This window comes from Electrona antarctica, assembly GCF_951216825.1.
Source record: "Electrona antarctica genome assembly, chromosome: 17".
Taxonomy (NCBI): domain Eukaryota; kingdom Metazoa; phylum Chordata; class Actinopteri; order Myctophiformes; family Myctophidae; genus Electrona; species Electrona antarctica.
In genome coordinates, this window is record NC_136798.1 from 13,577,756 (window position 1) to 13,596,779 (window position 19,024).

Consider the following 19,024-nt stretch of genomic DNA (forward strand, 5'->3'; position numbering starts at 1 on the left):
TTGTTAAAATTTGTGAAACTTAGTTTGTAAATGAGGCCAGACGATTAATAGGATAATATTTTCAATGCCTAACTCCAGTTCCTGTGCTCCAAACAACAAACTATACATTCAATGAGATACTGTTAATTGTGTGGAAACAAATTGAACCATGGTAGAATGTTATTGTGGAATGGAGGGATGTTAAAATAATGTATTCCAAATGAATGGATTGCCTCTTGAAGTAAAGTTGATAAAGATGAATGTGACTAAATAAAAAGTTAACGCAAAAAGAGTTAAGAAGCTTAAACAAATGCAACGCAATTGTTATTTCGCCATATAGTATACTACTGATATTATATATTTAATTAACTTGTGTACTTATATTTTACTATTTGCTTGCTGTTGAGTTTCGCCTGTACTGCGTCTTTAAATGTGTCTGGTTGCCCTGTTGTTGCTGTGCTGGAAACCCCGTACAGATTCTGAAGGGACCCAAGATGGCTGAAAACTCACAGAGGGGGTCAGTTAGCAATTATCGAAGCAAGACCTCGGGAATGAATGGCAAATAGCATTATAATGTAAAGCGTAATCACAAAGGAATTACACGATTTCAGCGTGTTGATCTGCGTGTTTTTTTTTGTGTGGAATGCACGGATCCCAATAAAGGAGAGACGGGTCTCTCCGCGGCCCCGAGCCAGAACATGGCGGAACACTTGGGCAAGAAATAGCAGCTAACGTTAGCCAAGCTAGTGCATTATTGACATTCGTGATCCAAAAAAACACGTCCGTCTTTATCTTAAAACAAATGGTTTGCGGGTCCGCAAACGTGGGATGATGTTATCGGCGCGAGATCTGCGTCTCTTTGGTATAACGTGTTTGTTTAGCGTTGAACATGTTGAGCGTAGGCAGCTAGCGGACTAGCTAGGTTTGCTAACTATAACGCTACGAGCTAACATTGTCGGCCAGCGTACAGACTGTACCTCGAGTCAGTGAACACAAGCAGATGCTCTTATTCTGAATGTCACAAGTCTGTCAAGAAGATTGGATCACGTTAGACCCTTTGATACATAACAATCTACCTGACGTGTTGTGTTTATAGTTTGAGCTGCAAGAAGAATGTTCTATAAGCTGGAGACTGTCGCGTGAGGCTAGTTTTGAGGGAGTTTTGGGCAGAATAATAATCATATTGTATTTCCTTAAACCACAGATTACACCTAGATACTAGTTTTGACCTGGCTCAAAACAAAACGGTTGTTGGCTCCCGCTGACTGCTGAGTTACATCAGCTGCCCTGCAATTACTGCCTGGACAAACGTAACAAGTGGATCTGAGAGTTGACGCGATTCTACGTGAGGTAACCAGTTGACACAACCTAGACTGAGGTCTAGGAGGAGGAGGAGGGGAGCGGTCACGACCACCTGCAAGGATGACGGACACCCGTCGTCGAGTCAAAGTTTATACCCTCAATGAGGACAGGCAGTGGGACGACCGTGGGACCGGACACGTCTCGTCTGGCTATGTGGAGAGGTTGAAAGGCACGTCTCTGCTGGTGCGAGCAGAGAGTGATGGTAGGTGAAAGACACGTTGAGATGTGCTGGGTTTTGTCTTACCATTACAACATGTTAATTATGTGTCTTATAAAGATGTACTACTACAGCTGTAAAGCACTTTTGGTTTGAGTCTAGCCTTGGATCCAGAGTCCAGACTATCATAGATGTATTTGATTTGTCTGACATTTGATTACATATATAGGTACGTTGCTTACATATATAGGTACATAAGGAAATGTCAGACTCGATAAAAATACATCTATGATAATAGTCTTCTTGATCCAAGGCTAGAATGTCCAGAATCTAGTTAATTGTCTATGAAATGGCATGACATATACATTATGTGGTTTCTAGATTAAGGAGAGCTCAAGTTCATGCTCTTAATTTAGTGTTAACTCTGAAGTTTGGGTCAACTACTCCACTTTGTTAGCAGCAAAGGACAATGATTACTTCTACTTGATGAGTGTGGCACAGCCGTATCAGCTGTAAATGCATAGACACACACACACACACACACACAGACACACACACACACATGTAACTTGCAGCAAACTGAACATGCCAGCTTCACAAGCTGATCTAGTTGAATTTAGGCCCAAGTAATCCTGATCCAGACTGATCTGCCACCACCACAAAATTCATGGCCCGCAAAGGCAATCATCTGGCACATCTGCTTTATTATATTTGATCTGTAATTAGTATTTTGGGGGTATTTACTATTTATGCGCACCCTGTACCTGCTCTGATTGAATGTGCATCTGGTTCTCTCTGCAGGTTCGCTACTGCTCGAGTCAAAAATCAACCCCAACACAGCCTACCAGAAGCAACAGGTCAGTTCATAAAACGATGCACACAGTAGTAATGCCTTGTTTTTTGTGACTTAACTAAATGTGTTCATTTTGTGTACAGGACACGTTGATAGTATGGTCGGAGGCAGAGAATTATGACCTGGCTCTCAGCTTCCAGGAGAAAGCTGGTTGTGATGAGATCTGGGAGAAAATTTGCCAGGTAACTTGTTTTTGTGTTTGACTGTCTGCATTTGACCACCACTGGACTCCTGCGACCACTCCTTAGCTCAATCACTGATGTTAGTCGGGCTGTTGTGTGACTTCTCTGCAGGTCCAGGGGAAGGACCCGTCGGTGGACATCACCCAGGACGTGGTGGACGAGTCTGAGGAGGAGCGCTTCGACGACATGTCCTCACCGGGCCTGGAGCTTCCACCGTGCGAGCTGAACCGGCTGGAGGACCTGGCTGAGCTGGTGGCCTCCTCGCTGCCCTCGCCGCTACGCAGAGAGAAGCTGGCCCTGGCCGTGGAGAACGAGGGCTACATCCGCAAGCTCTTGGAACTCTTCCGCGTGTGCGAGGACCTGGAGAATCGCGAGGGACTGCACCACATCTACGAGATCATCAAGGGCATCTTCCTGCTGAATCGCACCGCCCTGTTTGAGGTCATGTTCTCAGAGGAGTGCATCATGGACGTCATCGGCTGCCTGGAGTTCGATCCAGCGCTGCCGCAGCCACGGTGTCACCGGGAGTTCCTCACCAAGACGGCTCGCTTCAAGGAGGTGATCCCAATCTCGGACCCAGAGCTGCGGCAGAAGATCCATCAGACGTACCGCGTGCAGTACATCCAGGACATGGTGCTGCCCACACCCTCGGTGTTCGAGGAGAACATGCTGTCTACCCTGCACTCCTTCATCTTCTTCAACAAGGTGGAGATCGTCGGCATGCTTCAGGTGAGCAGGGCTGACCTCTACAGTGTACAACGTCTATGAAGGATTGTACAACACGTGCATGTATGCTGCTTGAATGTCTAAGCATTTGTCTTTTTTTCCCCACTTGAGAGTTGAGATATACCCTGTTATAACTAGGGATGGAGATTGAAACACGGTTCTGTCACAGACCTGGTTACAAAGGTATTGAGACCCAAAAATCAATAGGTTTTGGGCTTGTCGATTGTCGAGACTCTTTACAGATGCGACGTGTCGTGCAATGTCCTTACATTGAATTGCATGTGTGAATACACCTTTAACCACTGTGAATTTAAAAAAAAATCTTATGAAGCAGAGCACAGAGCAGTCATGTATGAAGTTGTTTCATGGCCCATTGTGCTTTACGCAGTCTTTTTGGCTTCTCTGATAGTGTTTTATAGTCACGTGACCTTTGTTTTTCTACTGTGTCAACTCAGCAGTGTTTATGTATGGCTGTCTCCATAGAGACGGAGGAGTGTTGTGTAAATCAGTTACGCTGCGCAAGAGGAAAACTACAACTGGCATGTGGTGTTGACTCTGATGATACTGTTAGGCCTGTCAAACATTTTCCAAAAATAGTGGAATTTCCATATTTCCAATATGTTTAGTATAAAGTATGTCACTAATATCTTTATATATTTTAGTTATTTGTCATATCTGCCTGCCCTGTGCAATGTTTGTTTTATAAATAAAATATAAATGTATTCCTATGTTCCAACGTTCAATGACAAAAACAGATATTTGCATAAGAATTTAATCGTCAAGTAAAATGTCATGATGCTGACAGTGACAGTCCTAGATACTGTGTTATATGAAGGTCTACGTCCACTGATATATATTGGTCTCTTACATGCTTCCCTTCTGGCTATGAGCATGAGTCTTCTTGGCAACCTGTGATTTGAAGACCAACAAAGTAACCAGTGTCCTGGTGATTTGAACCAGGCCCTGGTATCTTGCAGCACACATTTTATTGATTGATATTGGCCAACTTTATGTTCCCACCCACCAGTACTGTAATGCATGAAAATCAATAACTAAAACAGGCTTGCGTTTATAATTACTTAGTTGGTTTGAAAGGTTTTCACTTCATGTTCACTACTAGACTTCTGAGAGAGAAAACACTGTCTGTTTGTTTATAATAATTATATTCTAGATAGAAAAAAGGTAATTCTTTGCAGGTTTAAATCAGCTACCACACTTAATGACAGATGTGTGCAGCACACCTTTTGAACTCTGACCCAGGGCTAATATGAGGCCCCATTTCCACCAGGGTTGACCCGGTTCCGTTTTCTTTTCCCGCCTAATTTTGAACCCGTTCAGAGTGTTTCCACTAAAAATGAATTGACAGCCCTGAACTGGGAACCGGTACGCGGCAGGTTCTGTGAAAGCACCAAGGTTCTGATCATCTAGAACGGAACAAGTTCTAGAACCAAAGTCCCTTTGGTGAAAAAGGGGCCCGAGTGTCAATGGTCGAATTCCTCGTCCATTACCCCTACCTTATCCTTGTCTCCCCATTTATGTCCACCTATTTGGCGGTAGGATGACGAGAAGTTTCTGACAGACCTCTTTGCACAGCTCACGGATGAGGCCACAGACGATGACAAAAGACACGAACTGGTATGCCAAAGCAAGATTTCCACTCCACTAGGGTTACTGCAAGTAACTGATTAAAATTTAACATTTTTGTGATTACTCTGGTAAACTATTTGATTTATAGAAAATTATATTGGCTTAATATGTTTACCCATCAGTCAAAAACAACATTTTATAATATACATATTTACATGATACATAACTAAACCAATTGCTCTATTAATCCAGTGCTTCTCAAACTTTGTAATTTCAAAGACCCCCATATCAGTGATCAAATGTTAGTTACAGACTTGCAAGAGTCCATTTAGAACCATGAGGTTCTTTGGACCCCACTTTGAGAACCACTGTATTAATTATGTATTATTTATTTGCTGTATTTCAGCCCTATGGTCCAAGGCAAGCAGTACTACTACCATTTAAACCTTGTGTCCACTCTTACACTTGTGTCTTACTCTCTTCTGTAGGTAAACTTTCTAAAGGAATTTTGTGCATTCTCGCAAACGTTACAACCTCAAAACAGAGACGCCTTTTTCAAGACATTGTCAAACATGGGCATTCTACCAGCACTAGAGGTGATACTGGTGAGTGACCCACAGTACAGATGTTCAGGGAATAGAATGTTTTCCAATATTTGGTGCAGTTTTTATTTGTATTGTTTAAACGTGTGTTCAGGGTGTTTGCATTATATTTCAGGTGAATCTGTTTAAATTAACATTTTGACGACAAAACAAACACAGTGTTTGTGGCCTTGAATTTTTAAATAATGTCATGGACAGTCAAAATGATGTAGAAATGCACAGAAGAAAGTGTTTTATTTATTTTTTGCAGAACCAATCACAGTTTTGTTCAATTTCCATAACTGATTAACGCATCCTGTCACAGCTTGTCCCGTGAACAAAGAACATGTAATGAAACCATCCATATTTGATAACCCATATAATTACACTTTATTCTACAAATTGTTCTTTTCCTGTATGTGATGAAAGTAAAGAAATAAAAAATAACTATTGCCATCTACACAATTATATACTGTACACATGTTCACAGTTATGTAACTACCGGTACATAAACTCTTCCACTCCACAACATACCCATGATAAAATTACACAGAGAGGAGAGGGAAAAAGGTATTCGCCACCGTAACATGTTCATGTGAATTCATTGAGTTTGGTCTCAGAAATGAATCCAATGTGTCTTCGTGAACTAGGGGATGGATGACGTGCAAGTGCGCGGGGCGGCCACAGATATCTTCTCTTATCTGGTGGAGTACAACCCCTCCATGGTACGAGAGTTTGTCATGCAGGAGTCTCAGCAGAATGATGATGTGAGTACAGCCCATGAAAGCAGCTCACTAACCTGATCACCTTCACGGGGCTGTTTTCTTTATTCTTTTTTTTCTGCTGATGTAAACCATGCACTTGAATCTGTTCTGTGAAGATGTTCAAATAAACTAAACTAAACTAAACCCTTGTTGTAAAACAACCAACGTCTAGGAATAGCCTCATCCAGAAGTCAGCATTTTCGTATCGGAATATGTTCAGTGTTGTGCATTATGCAACAATGATTGGTTTGTTACTGATAATGCTGTGTGTTGTGCAGCAACTGATGATTTATGTTTTTACTCATGTGTATGATGTGTTGTATATTGTGCAACAACTGACGGGATTTCTGTTGTGTATTGTATTGTGCAACAACTGATGTCTGTTGTTACTGAAGTGTTGTGTATTGTGCAATAACAGATGGGATTGTCGTTGTGTCAACTTGTGTGATTGTTGTTTGTCACCCCAGGACATCCTGCTGATCAACCTGATCATAGAACACATGATCTGTGACACTGACCCGGAGCTGGGCGGAGCTGTGCAACTTATGGGTCTGCTACGGACCCTTGTGGACCCGGAGAACATGCTGGCTACAGCTAATGTGAGTTGACCGGCTGGCGCTGCACACACCTTGTCTTGCCGATAACGAGTGACCTAGTCTCATGTCTTAAGGCCACTTAGTTAATCACAAAATGCTGTAGAATTGCAATATTACATTGCAATATTGGTGACTGCATTATCATAGGCTTCCCTGATGAAGGCTTAACCGCTGAAACGCTATCAGTGTGTGTGACCACCTTCTTGTTTTTTCAAGATTCCATTTCTGCATTATCACAACTACATTTCCCCAAAACTTTATTTTTTCCTCTTTAGAGTTATATGGGTTGGTTGTTATACCAACAAATAAAAGGACACAATGGAAGTAATAGAATTCTTCCTTAGATAGATACTTCTACATACAATAATAATGTATTTCATGTAGTATGTACAAAATCCTAAATGCAATGTCCAGATCTTTCTATTTGTTCAGCTAAACATCCACCCTGGTCTCTCTGTACATGATAGGCCTACTTGCAGTGGTGCCAAGCTTCATAATTCCTTGGCCTGCTGATGATGTGGCTGTCTTTCCTTTTGCAGAAGACGGAGAAGACAGAGTTCCTGAGCTTTTTCTACAAGCACTGCATGCACGTCCTTTCGGCCCCACTATTGGCCAACACCACAGAAGACAAGCCCAGTAAAGGTGAGGGATACCTGGGATGTACATGCTTTCCTTGTCTGTGGGTGTTGGACCAGCTAACTTGGACCAGCTCATGCACAAGTACTTGTATGTTCACATGCTGATGACTGATGTTTACCATTCTGCGTTTGTCGGTTCCTTCCTTCCTTTGTTCGTTTGTTTGTTCCTACCTTCCATCCTTCCTCCCTCCCCCAAGATGACTTCCAGACGTCCCAGTTGCTGGCGTTGATCTTGGAGCTGCTGACGTTCTGCGTGGAGCACCACACCTACCACATCAAGAACTACATCATCAACAAGGACATTCTCCGGAGGGTACTGGTGCTCACCGCCTCTCAGCACGCCTTCCTAGCACTATGTGAGTCACAAAAAGACACCTTTGTGTCTCTTCCTTATTGAATGTGTTTCTACTACACAGGAAAGAGTGGGTATATGGGGTGGGCTAGGGGGGTAAATGTGTTTGCCAGATTCAAACCCAGGATGTCGCAATTATGTGGGTCAGCATGTTAACGGGCTAACCTATAAACGTCAGTGCTGTATCAAAAATATATTGGGACACGTGGCATAAATAGCCATAGAAATTGATTGAATTGTCCCCAGTGTTTTCTACTGAGTTTAACATTTATTAATTCAGGTTAATAGCTTGTAATTTAAGTTTTAACTTGTGGTTAGTTGAACTACACTTTGAGGGCTAAGTTGTGGTTAAGAAATTACATTCAGGGCTTGAAATTGTGACTGTTCTTGGTTGCATATGCTTCCGAAATGTAATCTGTGTGTGTGTGATCGTTTGCAGTTATTTGCCTATTCGTGGCCGCCTATTAAATATCATACTATGGTGGCTGGTAATGATTGTATGGTGGCCCACCACGCAATAATGCATATAGGGGAAACACTGGAGCGTAGAGTGAACCAAATCCAAATAGGCTATCAAAGTGAATAAATAGGACATATGAAGATGTGATTGGAATTATTGGGCCTAGTAACCCCCAGTAGTAGCCTACCATGCATCATTCAGTGACTTGTAAACTGTACTGTTAGTGTTACTGTTGTTTTTCATCAAATAAAATCACAGACCTATACTAAGTAAGTAAGTTGGTCGGAGAGGCTTATTGTTAGTATCTGCCGAAATTAGCCCTTTCGAGCCCTGAAATTGAAACTTAGTTGGAATGTACTCGTACATTTCTGTTTTGTGCGGAATGTGAAAGCCTTGTTTTGTGCCGGCCCGAGTTGACTAAGACTTAATTTCACAGGTGCCCTGCGCTTCATGCGGAGGATCATTGGCCTGAAGGACGAGTTCTACAACCGCTACATCATGAGGAACTTCCTGTTTGAGCCAGTAGTCAAGGCCTTCCTCAACAACGGCTCACGCTACAACCTCATGAACTCGGCCATCATCGAGATGTTCGAATATGTCCGTGTGGTGAGTGTTGCCTATGCCTTGCTTGTCAACGCAGGCAATGCCCCCGTTAGTTATTTTCCTCTTGAGTATAACGAACCGTGCCCAATTAATCAAACACATTTAATCAAACGCATTTAAACTTGGTTTTCACACTAAACTGGTCTCCCCCTTTGTGCCTCTCTATCAACCCCCTTGCATCACTGTCCCCCGTCCCCTCGCTCCTCCTCCCATTGCTCCCAGGAGGATGTGAAGTCGCTGACGGCTCATATAGTGGAGAACTACTGGAAGGCTCTGGAGGATGTGGACTATGTCCAGACCTTCAAAGGCCTGAAGCTGCGCTACGAACAGCAGAGGGAGCGGCAGGACAACCCCAAACTGGATAGGTGAGAAAGTGACTTGTTACACCATCCATTACCATGGGTGAATGAACTGGATTGTGCAAGGTGTGTGAGAGAAAAAAAGAACATCCAGTTTGGTGGCTGCATTAATAAGATGGCATCTGTTTGAGAATGTAATTATCTTAATAGTCTTTTAATGGCCCAAGGTGATTATTTGTGGCATACTAGGCGTGTTTGTTAACTTGTCAGAATGCCCATGGGTTGTTTAATTAATTTCTGCCTTTGACACTGCCAATTGTGCCAAAGCATTACATATGTTTGGTGGTCTTGTGGGATATTAAGAGGCTGTTATGTCAAATTAGCAGTGCATATCAATGGGTATAGAGCGTCGCAGTCCCGCCTCCTACCAGGGACCAGGAAATGATTCTCCGTTCATTTTCCTCATAGACATTTCAGAAAGTATTTATTTAAAGACGTTTACGCCGCGGACAAAGCCAACTCGAGTCGTGACAAATCATGACAACAAACACAATTTTTGGGGCCGAAAAAATAATTAGAAAGAAGAAAAAAACGGCAGGTTACAACACTTTCTTTGTTGTTTTTCTTCTTTGTAATTATTTGTTTGGTCCAAAATATTGTTTGTGTTGTCATGAGTTGTCACGACTCGAGTTGGCTTTGTCCGCGGTGTAACCGTCTTTAAATAAATACTTGTTGAAATGTCTATGGGAAAAATGCATTGGGATTCATTTCCTGGTCCCTGGTAGGAGGCGGGACTGCGACGCTCTATTGATGACAAACCTTTATGTTTTTTGGTCATTAAGAAGTTGTTGTTGAATTGCTCAAAGTAGAATAACTCCCCTCTTTTAGCTATGTATTATGCTACTTAACTCTTTTTGTAGACCTTTTGATTAACCCATTTTGACCTGAGATCAGATTCTAAAAATGTCTTCTACATCCTGACAGTTTTCTGAAAAGCTATGTTTCTATGTCAGTCATTCTTCGATTTTTCAAAAATAGCAGACCTAAAATAGCAGGGTCTGATCTGCTATTTTTCAATAGCTAAAGCATAACATAATGTTAACACCAAAAGGGGTTCCCGCCCAAAATGGGTTAAAAGGTCTTCCAATGCCTTGCCGGCTAGAATAATGTCTGCTACCATGGGAACACAGTAAACAGAGCTGGATTGTTTATGGGATATGCAAACCTTTGAGACCAACAAAGAATTGTTAGGGTGGAAAGTTCTGTACTCAAAAGTTTGGTATTCTGAAAGTCAGTCTTAATGTAAGCTATATCGTCTGCCTTTTATTTTTGCGTACCTCCATTTTCATGAGCTGTGCTGAGAACATGATTGGGGGTCTGAAATATATTTAAACAGCTGGAATTATATAAGAAATGAATAAAAACGTTGGCAAGGTTTCTAGCAAGCCACATCTACTGGAAAATGCTCTTACTTTGAATCAATAGGACTCATACCATGTCTGCTGGACCAAATGAAGCGTTCAGTTCTAGCGTATGTTTCTTGGCTTCACAATGACTGTTATGACCAATCATTGGTGGCCGTTAAGTACCAGTGGAGCTTGTTTGTCAGTACTATCATTCACCATTTGAAAGTGAAACTAAGCTGAACAGGACACCTGCAAGTTGCATGGTGTTACGATGTCAGATCAGCAGCATATGAGACAATATTCAATATGCAATTATTGTTATCTAGCCCCCCCTCTTTCATCACATTCCAATTAATTTCTACTTTTAATCACAATTCTCCTTCATTTATACTGGCCAGCTACATTTCACACTGTAGTCATCAGCTTCCCTGATTGACCAACCCAACCCATTGGCTTCATGTCTTGGCCAAGCTTTGTATTACGTTTGTGCCTTTACAGTCCAATAATCTAATTGAGTTGGTTGACTACATAATTATAACCAGGCTGAGAATACAATTGGTCTCTAAAAGCCATTCAGCATAGAAGAAGTCACACCTGTGTGAAGTGAGGGGTGCTCTTATCAGCTCTTATCATTCTGGCCAATCACAATTTGCGTCCCCACCTTCTACATCAATGTTTGTGTTTTCACTATGATGTAAAATTGTCCATTCATTGTCAATGGGAATGTAATTTCTTTTACTAGAGTTTGACTGTGTGGACTAAGGTTGTGCAGTTTTCGGTTTAATGTGGTTTTATGAAATGGTGTCATGTGCGTTGGGTGCCCGTGATTATTGTTTACGGAAGCAGTAGAGAGAATGGCAGCGTCAACTAAGTAATGCGACGGGTGATATGCGCACGGCTCCATCCTCCTAAGATGTATGACTGCCATCAAATAAATGCCTGGGTTCCGAGGTGAAATGAACTGCTGACAAACGTGTTTATACGACAAAGAATTGTAAAACAAATCACTGATTCTTTTCAGGACTAAAGATCCTTGCAGACTGGACGCATTTTTTGGAAAAACGCTGCTAAAAATCCGATAAATGCTGCAGTGTGCAGGGACGTTTAAGCTGATCTAAACCTAGATCACAATCTAGGAGATGCATTGAAGTTGAAGGAGAGAGTAGCCTACCGCAGTTTCAGCTCAGGGTTTCCTGCACAATGTTATTGGCATGGCGCTGCATAAATTGCGCCATGCCAAACTGCAAAGAAAAGAGAGGGGGCTAGTGAATCATGGTGTGTGTGATATGAAATGTCCAGTACCTCCCCAGTGCCTCCCCCAGTGCCACCCCAGTGTCTGCCCAGTGCCTCCCCAGTGTCTGCCCAGTGTCTCCCCAGTGCCACCCCAGTGCCACCCCAGTGTCCCCCTGAGTGCCTCCCCAGTGCCCCCCCTGAGTGCCTCCCCAGTGCCCCCCCTGAGTGCCTCCCCAGTGTCTCCCCTGAGTGCCTCCCCAATGTCTCCCCAGTGCCTCCCCAATGTCTTCCCAGTGGCTGCAGTTTCTCTTATCAAATTAATTAATTAATTAATTAATCAATCAATCAATCAAATCTAATTAATTAATTAATCCAAATGTTGTCCCCCCCGTGCCCAGCTCCATGCCAAAGCTTTTTCCTGCAGCAAACACTGCAGCTTGCACCATTCATGGCAATGATGTGGCAAAAAAACAAACATCCAGATTCCTTTTTTACAGACGTCATTTTTATGGACAAAATTAAATTAAATACATCCTGCCCTGTCCGCCCCACTGGAAAAGTGATGGCGTGGCGCAGCGAACTCGCATTGCAAATCGCATTGATTGTCTTGTGACATAAACAACTGAGACAAGTTTTAATATCCAGACTAAAGCCCTAACCACACCAAAGGGTCAAGGCGGTTTTAGCGTTCCCTGCGGTGTGATACTGTTATATGTCTTGTTGCACGTTGACCCCACGTTGACCCCACGTTGACCCTAGTGATTCAACGACCCAAACCACACCAAAGGGTGTGGTTTTGTTTAGCGTTAACTCCTTGCAACCGTTTGGACCCAAGGAGTTGCATGGTGTGGTTATGGCTTTAGTGCAGGAACATTGTATGCACCAGTTAATAAGTTGTTATGCATGTTCATTTTAGACTAGACTTTAGTGTGCATTTTGGAAAGGAGCCATCTAGTGGCGATAGACTGTAATAGTAGTCCTATTATTTTATATATTTAACAGCTGTCATTTTGACCACATAAAGCGGGTGCTGGCCACGTTAAAATTAATGGACGGTAAAACCGAGGTGCGTTTTCTTTTGGGGGCGGGGGGGGGGGCTTAAACCATGGTTTAAAATTTTGGAAACCGCCCAACCTTAGTATATGGACTGCTAAAGGTTTATTTATAAAGACATCTCTAAAAGACTTCAAACTAAGGTTACCAGATGAGTGTTCTCTCGTTGTGGCCTGTAAATGGAACGATATCATTGACCCGTGTGCACTCTTGTGCCCAGCATGCGGTCGATCCTGAGGAACCACCGCTTCCGGCGGGACGCGCGGACGCTGGAGGACGAGGAGGAGATGTGGTTCAACACGGACGAGGACGACCTGGAGGACGGCGAGGCGGTGGTCCACCCCTCCGACAAGATGAAGAGCGAGGAAGACCTCATGGACCCCATCAGCAAATTCATGGAGAGAAAGAAATGTGAGTGCCTCACTCTTTAACTGTGAGAATGGCCTGGTCATTTCCTTACTAAAGATAACCTTTGGGGAGTTGGAGTGACTGTTGGGAACTAGGTTTAGGTTACGATAATTCTGTTCTCCTTAAATGATTCATCACAGTTGTTTCAAAACACAAACGAGTGATATTTCATGGCTGATGATGAACTGAATTCTCTGTTGTAGACTGGGTTTCTGTAGGTCTTTATGTATTCAATTGGATTGGATTTAGAAAGTATGAGAAGTTTTGAGATTCACATTTCCAGTCGTCTCAAAATCTTTGCTTTTCAAAAAGAAAGTATGTGTGATAGACAGCTTAGACCGATTTAGATGCTGCTTCTGTGTGATTTAGTGGGGAAGGGAATGTGTCAGTGTGACAAATCTTGTATGTTGAGTAAGGTCAATCGTACTGGAGGGGACAGACCATTTCCAATTGGTCAAGATTTAGAGACGTTTTTAGAATCGGCCTCGGGTCTAAATGGGTTAAACTTTAGAATGTGGTTTATTAACATAAAATATACAGCACATTATCTGTGCAAACATAGCATGGTTTAGAATATATTTTGTTAAGGCTAGACATGGACTGGTGAAGGTGAATCAGGGACCTTGCACAACTAGCCATGGTTCACATGATGCTCATGATGAACTTCACAAGCGTCATGGTCCAACTTTCTTTTAGGACTGCTACATTTACAGAGCAAACGTGTACATAAACTTTCAACTACGCGCCCCTATCGGTTAGGAGGTGTGCAAAATAATAGGCCAGTGCGCTCCTGGTGTGAAACTGTGAATTTCTGAAAGCACCCCATGTTGAGATAAATAGCCGGGTGCTCGGATAAAAATGTTGGGGGAATGCACAGGTGCTAATAGCCAACCCGGGTCGGGTGCACCTAGCACTTTATCTTTGAAATCTGAACGTTTATGCACATGTTTGGTCTGTAAATGTAGCAGTCCCAAAAAACATGCTGAAGTTGTACCATGACTGTCGTGATTAATATGATGTCATGTTTCAGAGCTATTGCAAGACATTTTTACAGGACAAAGTGAATGTCCAGGTTTCCAGAGCACTCTTTGTAAAGATAAGGCAGTAATATAATAATAGTAAATCAAATAATAAATGAACTGTTTAACCGTTTTAACAGATTACAACTTCAGTTAACAGCTAACCATTGGAATCCCTAGACACACCACACACACACACACACACACACACACACACACACACACACACACACACACACACACACACACACACACACACACACACACACACACACTTTAGCTTTCCACCTTCCTCACTGCTGGTATCTCCAAAGTAAACAATGCGTTGCTGAAGTAATTTGGTGTGTACTTTGACATGCAAGCCACAAACTGCAGTCTTGATGCTGTTGCTGTTTTTTATTTCTGCTATGTAATAGGTAGGTTGTTAGATCTATCCATATCGAGTATTAATGGCCAAAGATTAACAATTGACAGTTGACAAAACGCTAAGTAAGTCGATCAGCCTAAATGTGAAGCTCCAGATCCATTTGACTAATTTACAGTTAACCAGCTTGTTGCAGTTTTTATCTAACGTTAATATACCATGGAAAACCAGATCAAAGCTTGTATCAGATTGTAACACTGGCCGATATTTCAGTCATAGACAGTGGAGGAAGGGATGAGGAGAGTGAAGGAAGGAAAGGGCTGGGGACTTGGGAAAGACAGAGGAAGGATCAGGTGGAGAGAAAGAGAAGGTGGAGGAGAAGATCTACAACACTCAGAGGGAAAGAATCAAATGGATTCAGAAGCAGAACAGGAGTGTCAACTGGAGATGCAGATATTAATTCTGAGAAGGCGGCCAAGAAAACGTAGTGAGAATGGAAAGACAAGGAAAGAAGCAGGTAAATACCTCCCCTCCCTTTGGACAGCACCAATATGGGGGAGGGGGAGGGTCTTAAATGGCTTCTCACAGTGATATTAAAAAGTCTTACATTTAAATTGCTGATAGCTGCAGATATCCTGTAGTTTGCTGGGATTTCTTGGGAATTAAACAGTATTTGGATGTGGAGAAAGATATGTTCCTGCCTCTTCCCTCCTCTCCAGTGAAAGACACGGACGACAAGGAGGTACTGGGCAAGTCGAGCCTGTCGGGTAGACAGAGCCCAAGCTTCAAGCTCTCATTTTCCGGCTCCACCAAAACCAGCCTGTCTAGCCCTCCCTCCTCAGCCCCATTGAATCCCGGATCACCGGGATCACCAGGGTCCCCGGGCTCTGGGGCACGGAGCTCTCCCCCCACCACGGCCATTACCACAAAGGTGGGTTTTTGTCTATGATGAGGTTAAAGTCTTTCTGCTGTTCTTGATGACCAGCACCTAGATGTGTGTTTCCACTTTTTATCTAGGCAATTTACTAATGTAAATTCATTGTTCTTTGTCTTAGTTTGTATATCTGTTAGCCTGATATTAAATTGATTTTACTGAGCTTGCCTTTGCAGCATGTCTGTGCAAAATACTGAAATCATAGTAGATATCGGAAAATGCCAAATGGAAACTTGACTTATAATGAATCAATGAATTTGATGTAGATTCATGTTCTGTCTTGTCTGCTTCAGGGGGGTCTGGTGGGGCTAGTGGACTACCCTGATGATGACGAGGAGGAGGAGGAGGAGGAAGAGGAAGATGACGCGGAGAGTAAAGAAGATCCCCTGCCTCCCTCGAAGAAGTCCAAGCTGAATTCCTAAAACAAACAAAACAAAACAAAAAACACTGGGTGTCTCAGCTCTCGCTCCGCTCGCCAGACTAATATTTCAACCAAACACCATTGACTTCATGCAGGAATGATAAAACTTGTAAGCAAAACAAATGAATGATCCCCTCTCGCCGTTGGGTGGGGTGGGGATAGCCGAGGAGCGGACTGCGAACGGAATCGAAGCCTCCTCGTGCTATCCCGGTTCATACAAGTGCCAATCGGATGACGGAGCGAGAAACCGGCCATCAAGCAACGGGATGAGAGAGAAAGTGAGGGAGGGGGGCAAACAAACAAGACGATGGCAGTTTATTGCAGTTAGACAACGGTAGACTCAACTGAGGAGTTATTCTGCAACTGGAGTAAAAGACCACACTCACACACGAGTTAAAGCAGACTGAAACCCCAAAGAGCTTGAGGGCTCGGACCACGACCCACTGCCCCCCGCCCCCCCAGCCCCACTCAGGGAAGGACATCACAGCGACCCAAGCAGGTCGGCCAATTCAGACCCAGAACCACCACTCAACCCCTGCCTGCCCCCCCACCCTTCTCAAGAGTCCATCCTCTGTTCTGTTATCCTTTCACCTCATTTTCGTCTCCGCTTTGTTCCCTGACCTTTCCCCCACCCCATATTTCTTGTTTTTTTTTTGTTTCTCTTTATTTGATTTATTTTTTAAAGATAATTCCTAGGACCAGACGGGAGACAGCATGGGGCAAACAGCTGTCGTCGTTGTCATTTTGAAGATGTCATCGGTCGGTGTTGTCGTTCAGCGGATGTTCATTCTCTAAAGAGAAAAAAAAGCCAGCAGTTTCTTAAACCCCCCCCCCCCCCCCCCCCGCACCCACTGTTTCTTTTCTCCATTTAACTTTCTCTCGCTCTCTTCTGTTTTTGTAAACGACAACAAAAGAGACCTGCCTTTAAATGTTCATGTTCAGGACGTTTTCAGTCGCACTTGAACAGGTTTTTAAAAGACCTCAGTAGGTGAGCTAGTTTTACCCTTTTTTGCCCTTTGAAACTGCAGATTTTTTGGAAAAATTTGTAATCCCGTCTTGATTAAAGATTGAGTGGAATTCTAGATGTGATCAATTTTGTCATATCTTCTATTTTTTTTCCTTCTTTCTTTTACATGAGTGTACACTTAGTTGTTCAGAATATTTGGGACCATTAAAAATGATCTTTGCTGTAAGATGTCCTACCACCCTTTGTCCTGCTAATGGAAGTTTATCTTTTCTACACTACTGTTCTAGACCTGGGAAGTCTCTTAAGGTTTCTGTGGTGCCAGGGGAATGGTGACCATTTGAGGCTTTGAGTTAACCATAAGCTGGGATCAGGAAACATGGATGGTTCTATTCATTAGATCCGGTAACCAATTCCAAAGTCACAAAATTAAAGCTAAATTGAGTACAGTCCCAGAAATATGTCACAATAAAATTTAAATGACCAGATTTATAATGCATTACCTGCCTTTGACCATTTCCCTGTTCTACAGTGTGTTGAAACCATCTAAACCCCAGTCTATCGTACGTAGGTGTGCAGGCTGCAAATGGTCACAATTGTTTTGGCACCAGGACAATCGTATGTGTTCTACTCTTTTTCTTTAGGTTGATTTTCCAAATGAGTGTCTAATAATTTGGAGTCTTTAAGACATTGATGCTGTTGAATTGTGAGTGGCAAATTTTATACTTGATAAACAATTTTTTAACTTGATTGGTGATAGATTTTATTGGTACTACTTCTGATCCACCAGATGGCACAATCGCTCTTCACATGAATGTCAACTTTGCCTTTGCTTCAGTATGAGCAATTTTGCTTGGGATGCATGACTGCATCATTTTATTATTACTGTATTACTATAGTTTAACTTTTGTATATTTGCCAATATGTTTAATTTCATTGTCCACTGTCTTTAGGCTATCTTTGAGCAAAGCGAGAATATCACTCATTCTAGTAGTAATCATTGGAGTCATTCATAAACCATACTGTATTTGCTACCTGATACTACCCTGAAAAGGTCATTGGATAATGTTTGGAATTTAATGTACAAGAACAATATTATTACTATATTCCAGACCAGCTCAGTGGCCTTGTGGTTAGAGTGTCCGCCCTGAAACTGGGAGGTCGGTCCCTGGCCGGGTCATACCAAAGACTGTAAAAATGGGACCCAATGCCTCCCTGCTTGGCACTCCGCATCAATGGGTTGGATTGGGGGTCAAATCTACTAATCGAATGATTCCCGAGCACGGCGCACGCTGCGGCTCACCGCTCCAAGAGATGGGTCAAATGCGGAGAACAAATTTCACTGCGGTAACGTGTGTGACAAAAATCGTATGACTTTGACTTTGACTTTGATATTCTGCACCACATGAACCGCCCCTTCTGGGCATGTCATAATAGGTGAAAATAGATCTACAAGACCACAACAAGAGATGTGTAGAGGGAAAAAAGGAGGCCTGGTCAACAAAGTATACAGGGTTCAATCAAGTGGTTATGAACCAACCTCAAAGTTCAATTCAGAAAAATACTATTTTGTCTGAGCAATGCTGCTTCCTCAGGGAAAAGTTAAGAACTCTTGTTTGAACGGAATGGCTCTTATTGATTTATTATACAGTTTGTTCATAGGTATTTGATACAATTTGTCTCATACAGCTTCTGGCATTGTAGTGGTTTCGGTGTGAGTCTATAGTTGATTTCACTATGGGTAGCCTAATGACAAACTTGTGCCTATGTCAAAGGATAACTGCTGCAGGTCCATATAATCTGTCCTCACTAGACAGCCCTCTGGTAGGCCAAAGTGCTAATGACTGAAAATAGTTTATGAAAAATGTCAGCACCTCCCAGCTTATGTGGTCATCTCAGTGGGCGTTTGGGTCCGATTCAAACAAACAAACGGCACCAAGGGCCACCAAGAAGCCAGTGTGTTGTCCCGTCGAAAGCGTTGCGGCCATCAAACGTTGCTTATTAATTAAAACCCTGACAGAAGCAGATCACTCAGGGCTCAGCATGTTCCGAGAGCCGTCGCACAACGCCTATTAAGGCTCCC

General features: G+C 42.8%; 1 protein-coding gene across 2 annotated transcripts; it reads left to right on the plus strand.

The window, feature by feature from the left end:
- Nucleotides 1-506: 506 nt before the first annotated feature.
- smek1 (SMEK homolog 1, suppressor of mek1 (Dictyostelium)) lies at nt 507-17,691 on the plus strand. 2 transcript variants are annotated; one of them, XM_079526680.1, is made up of 15 exons: nt 507-1,543; nt 2,300-2,355; nt 2,435-2,533; nt 2,645-3,262; nt 4,817-4,894; nt 5,335-5,451; nt 6,078-6,194; nt 6,659-6,790; nt 7,327-7,429; nt 7,623-7,781; nt 8,674-8,843; nt 9,063-9,205; nt 13,052-13,242; nt 15,342-15,553; nt 15,850-17,691. In XM_079526680.1, exons 1-15 carry the CDS (start codon nt 1,402-1,404, stop codon nt 15,976-15,978), a joined length of 2,466 nt encoding a protein of 821 aa, XP_079382806.1. In that variant the 5' UTR covers nt 507-1,401; the 3' UTR covers nt 15,979-17,691. The 2 variants fall into 2 exon arrangements, with proteins under 2 accessions (XP_079382806.1, XP_079382807.1); XM_079526681.1 differs by having other exon boundaries at nt 9,066-9,205.
- The last annotated feature ends 1,333 nt before the right edge of the window (nt 17,692-19,024 follow it).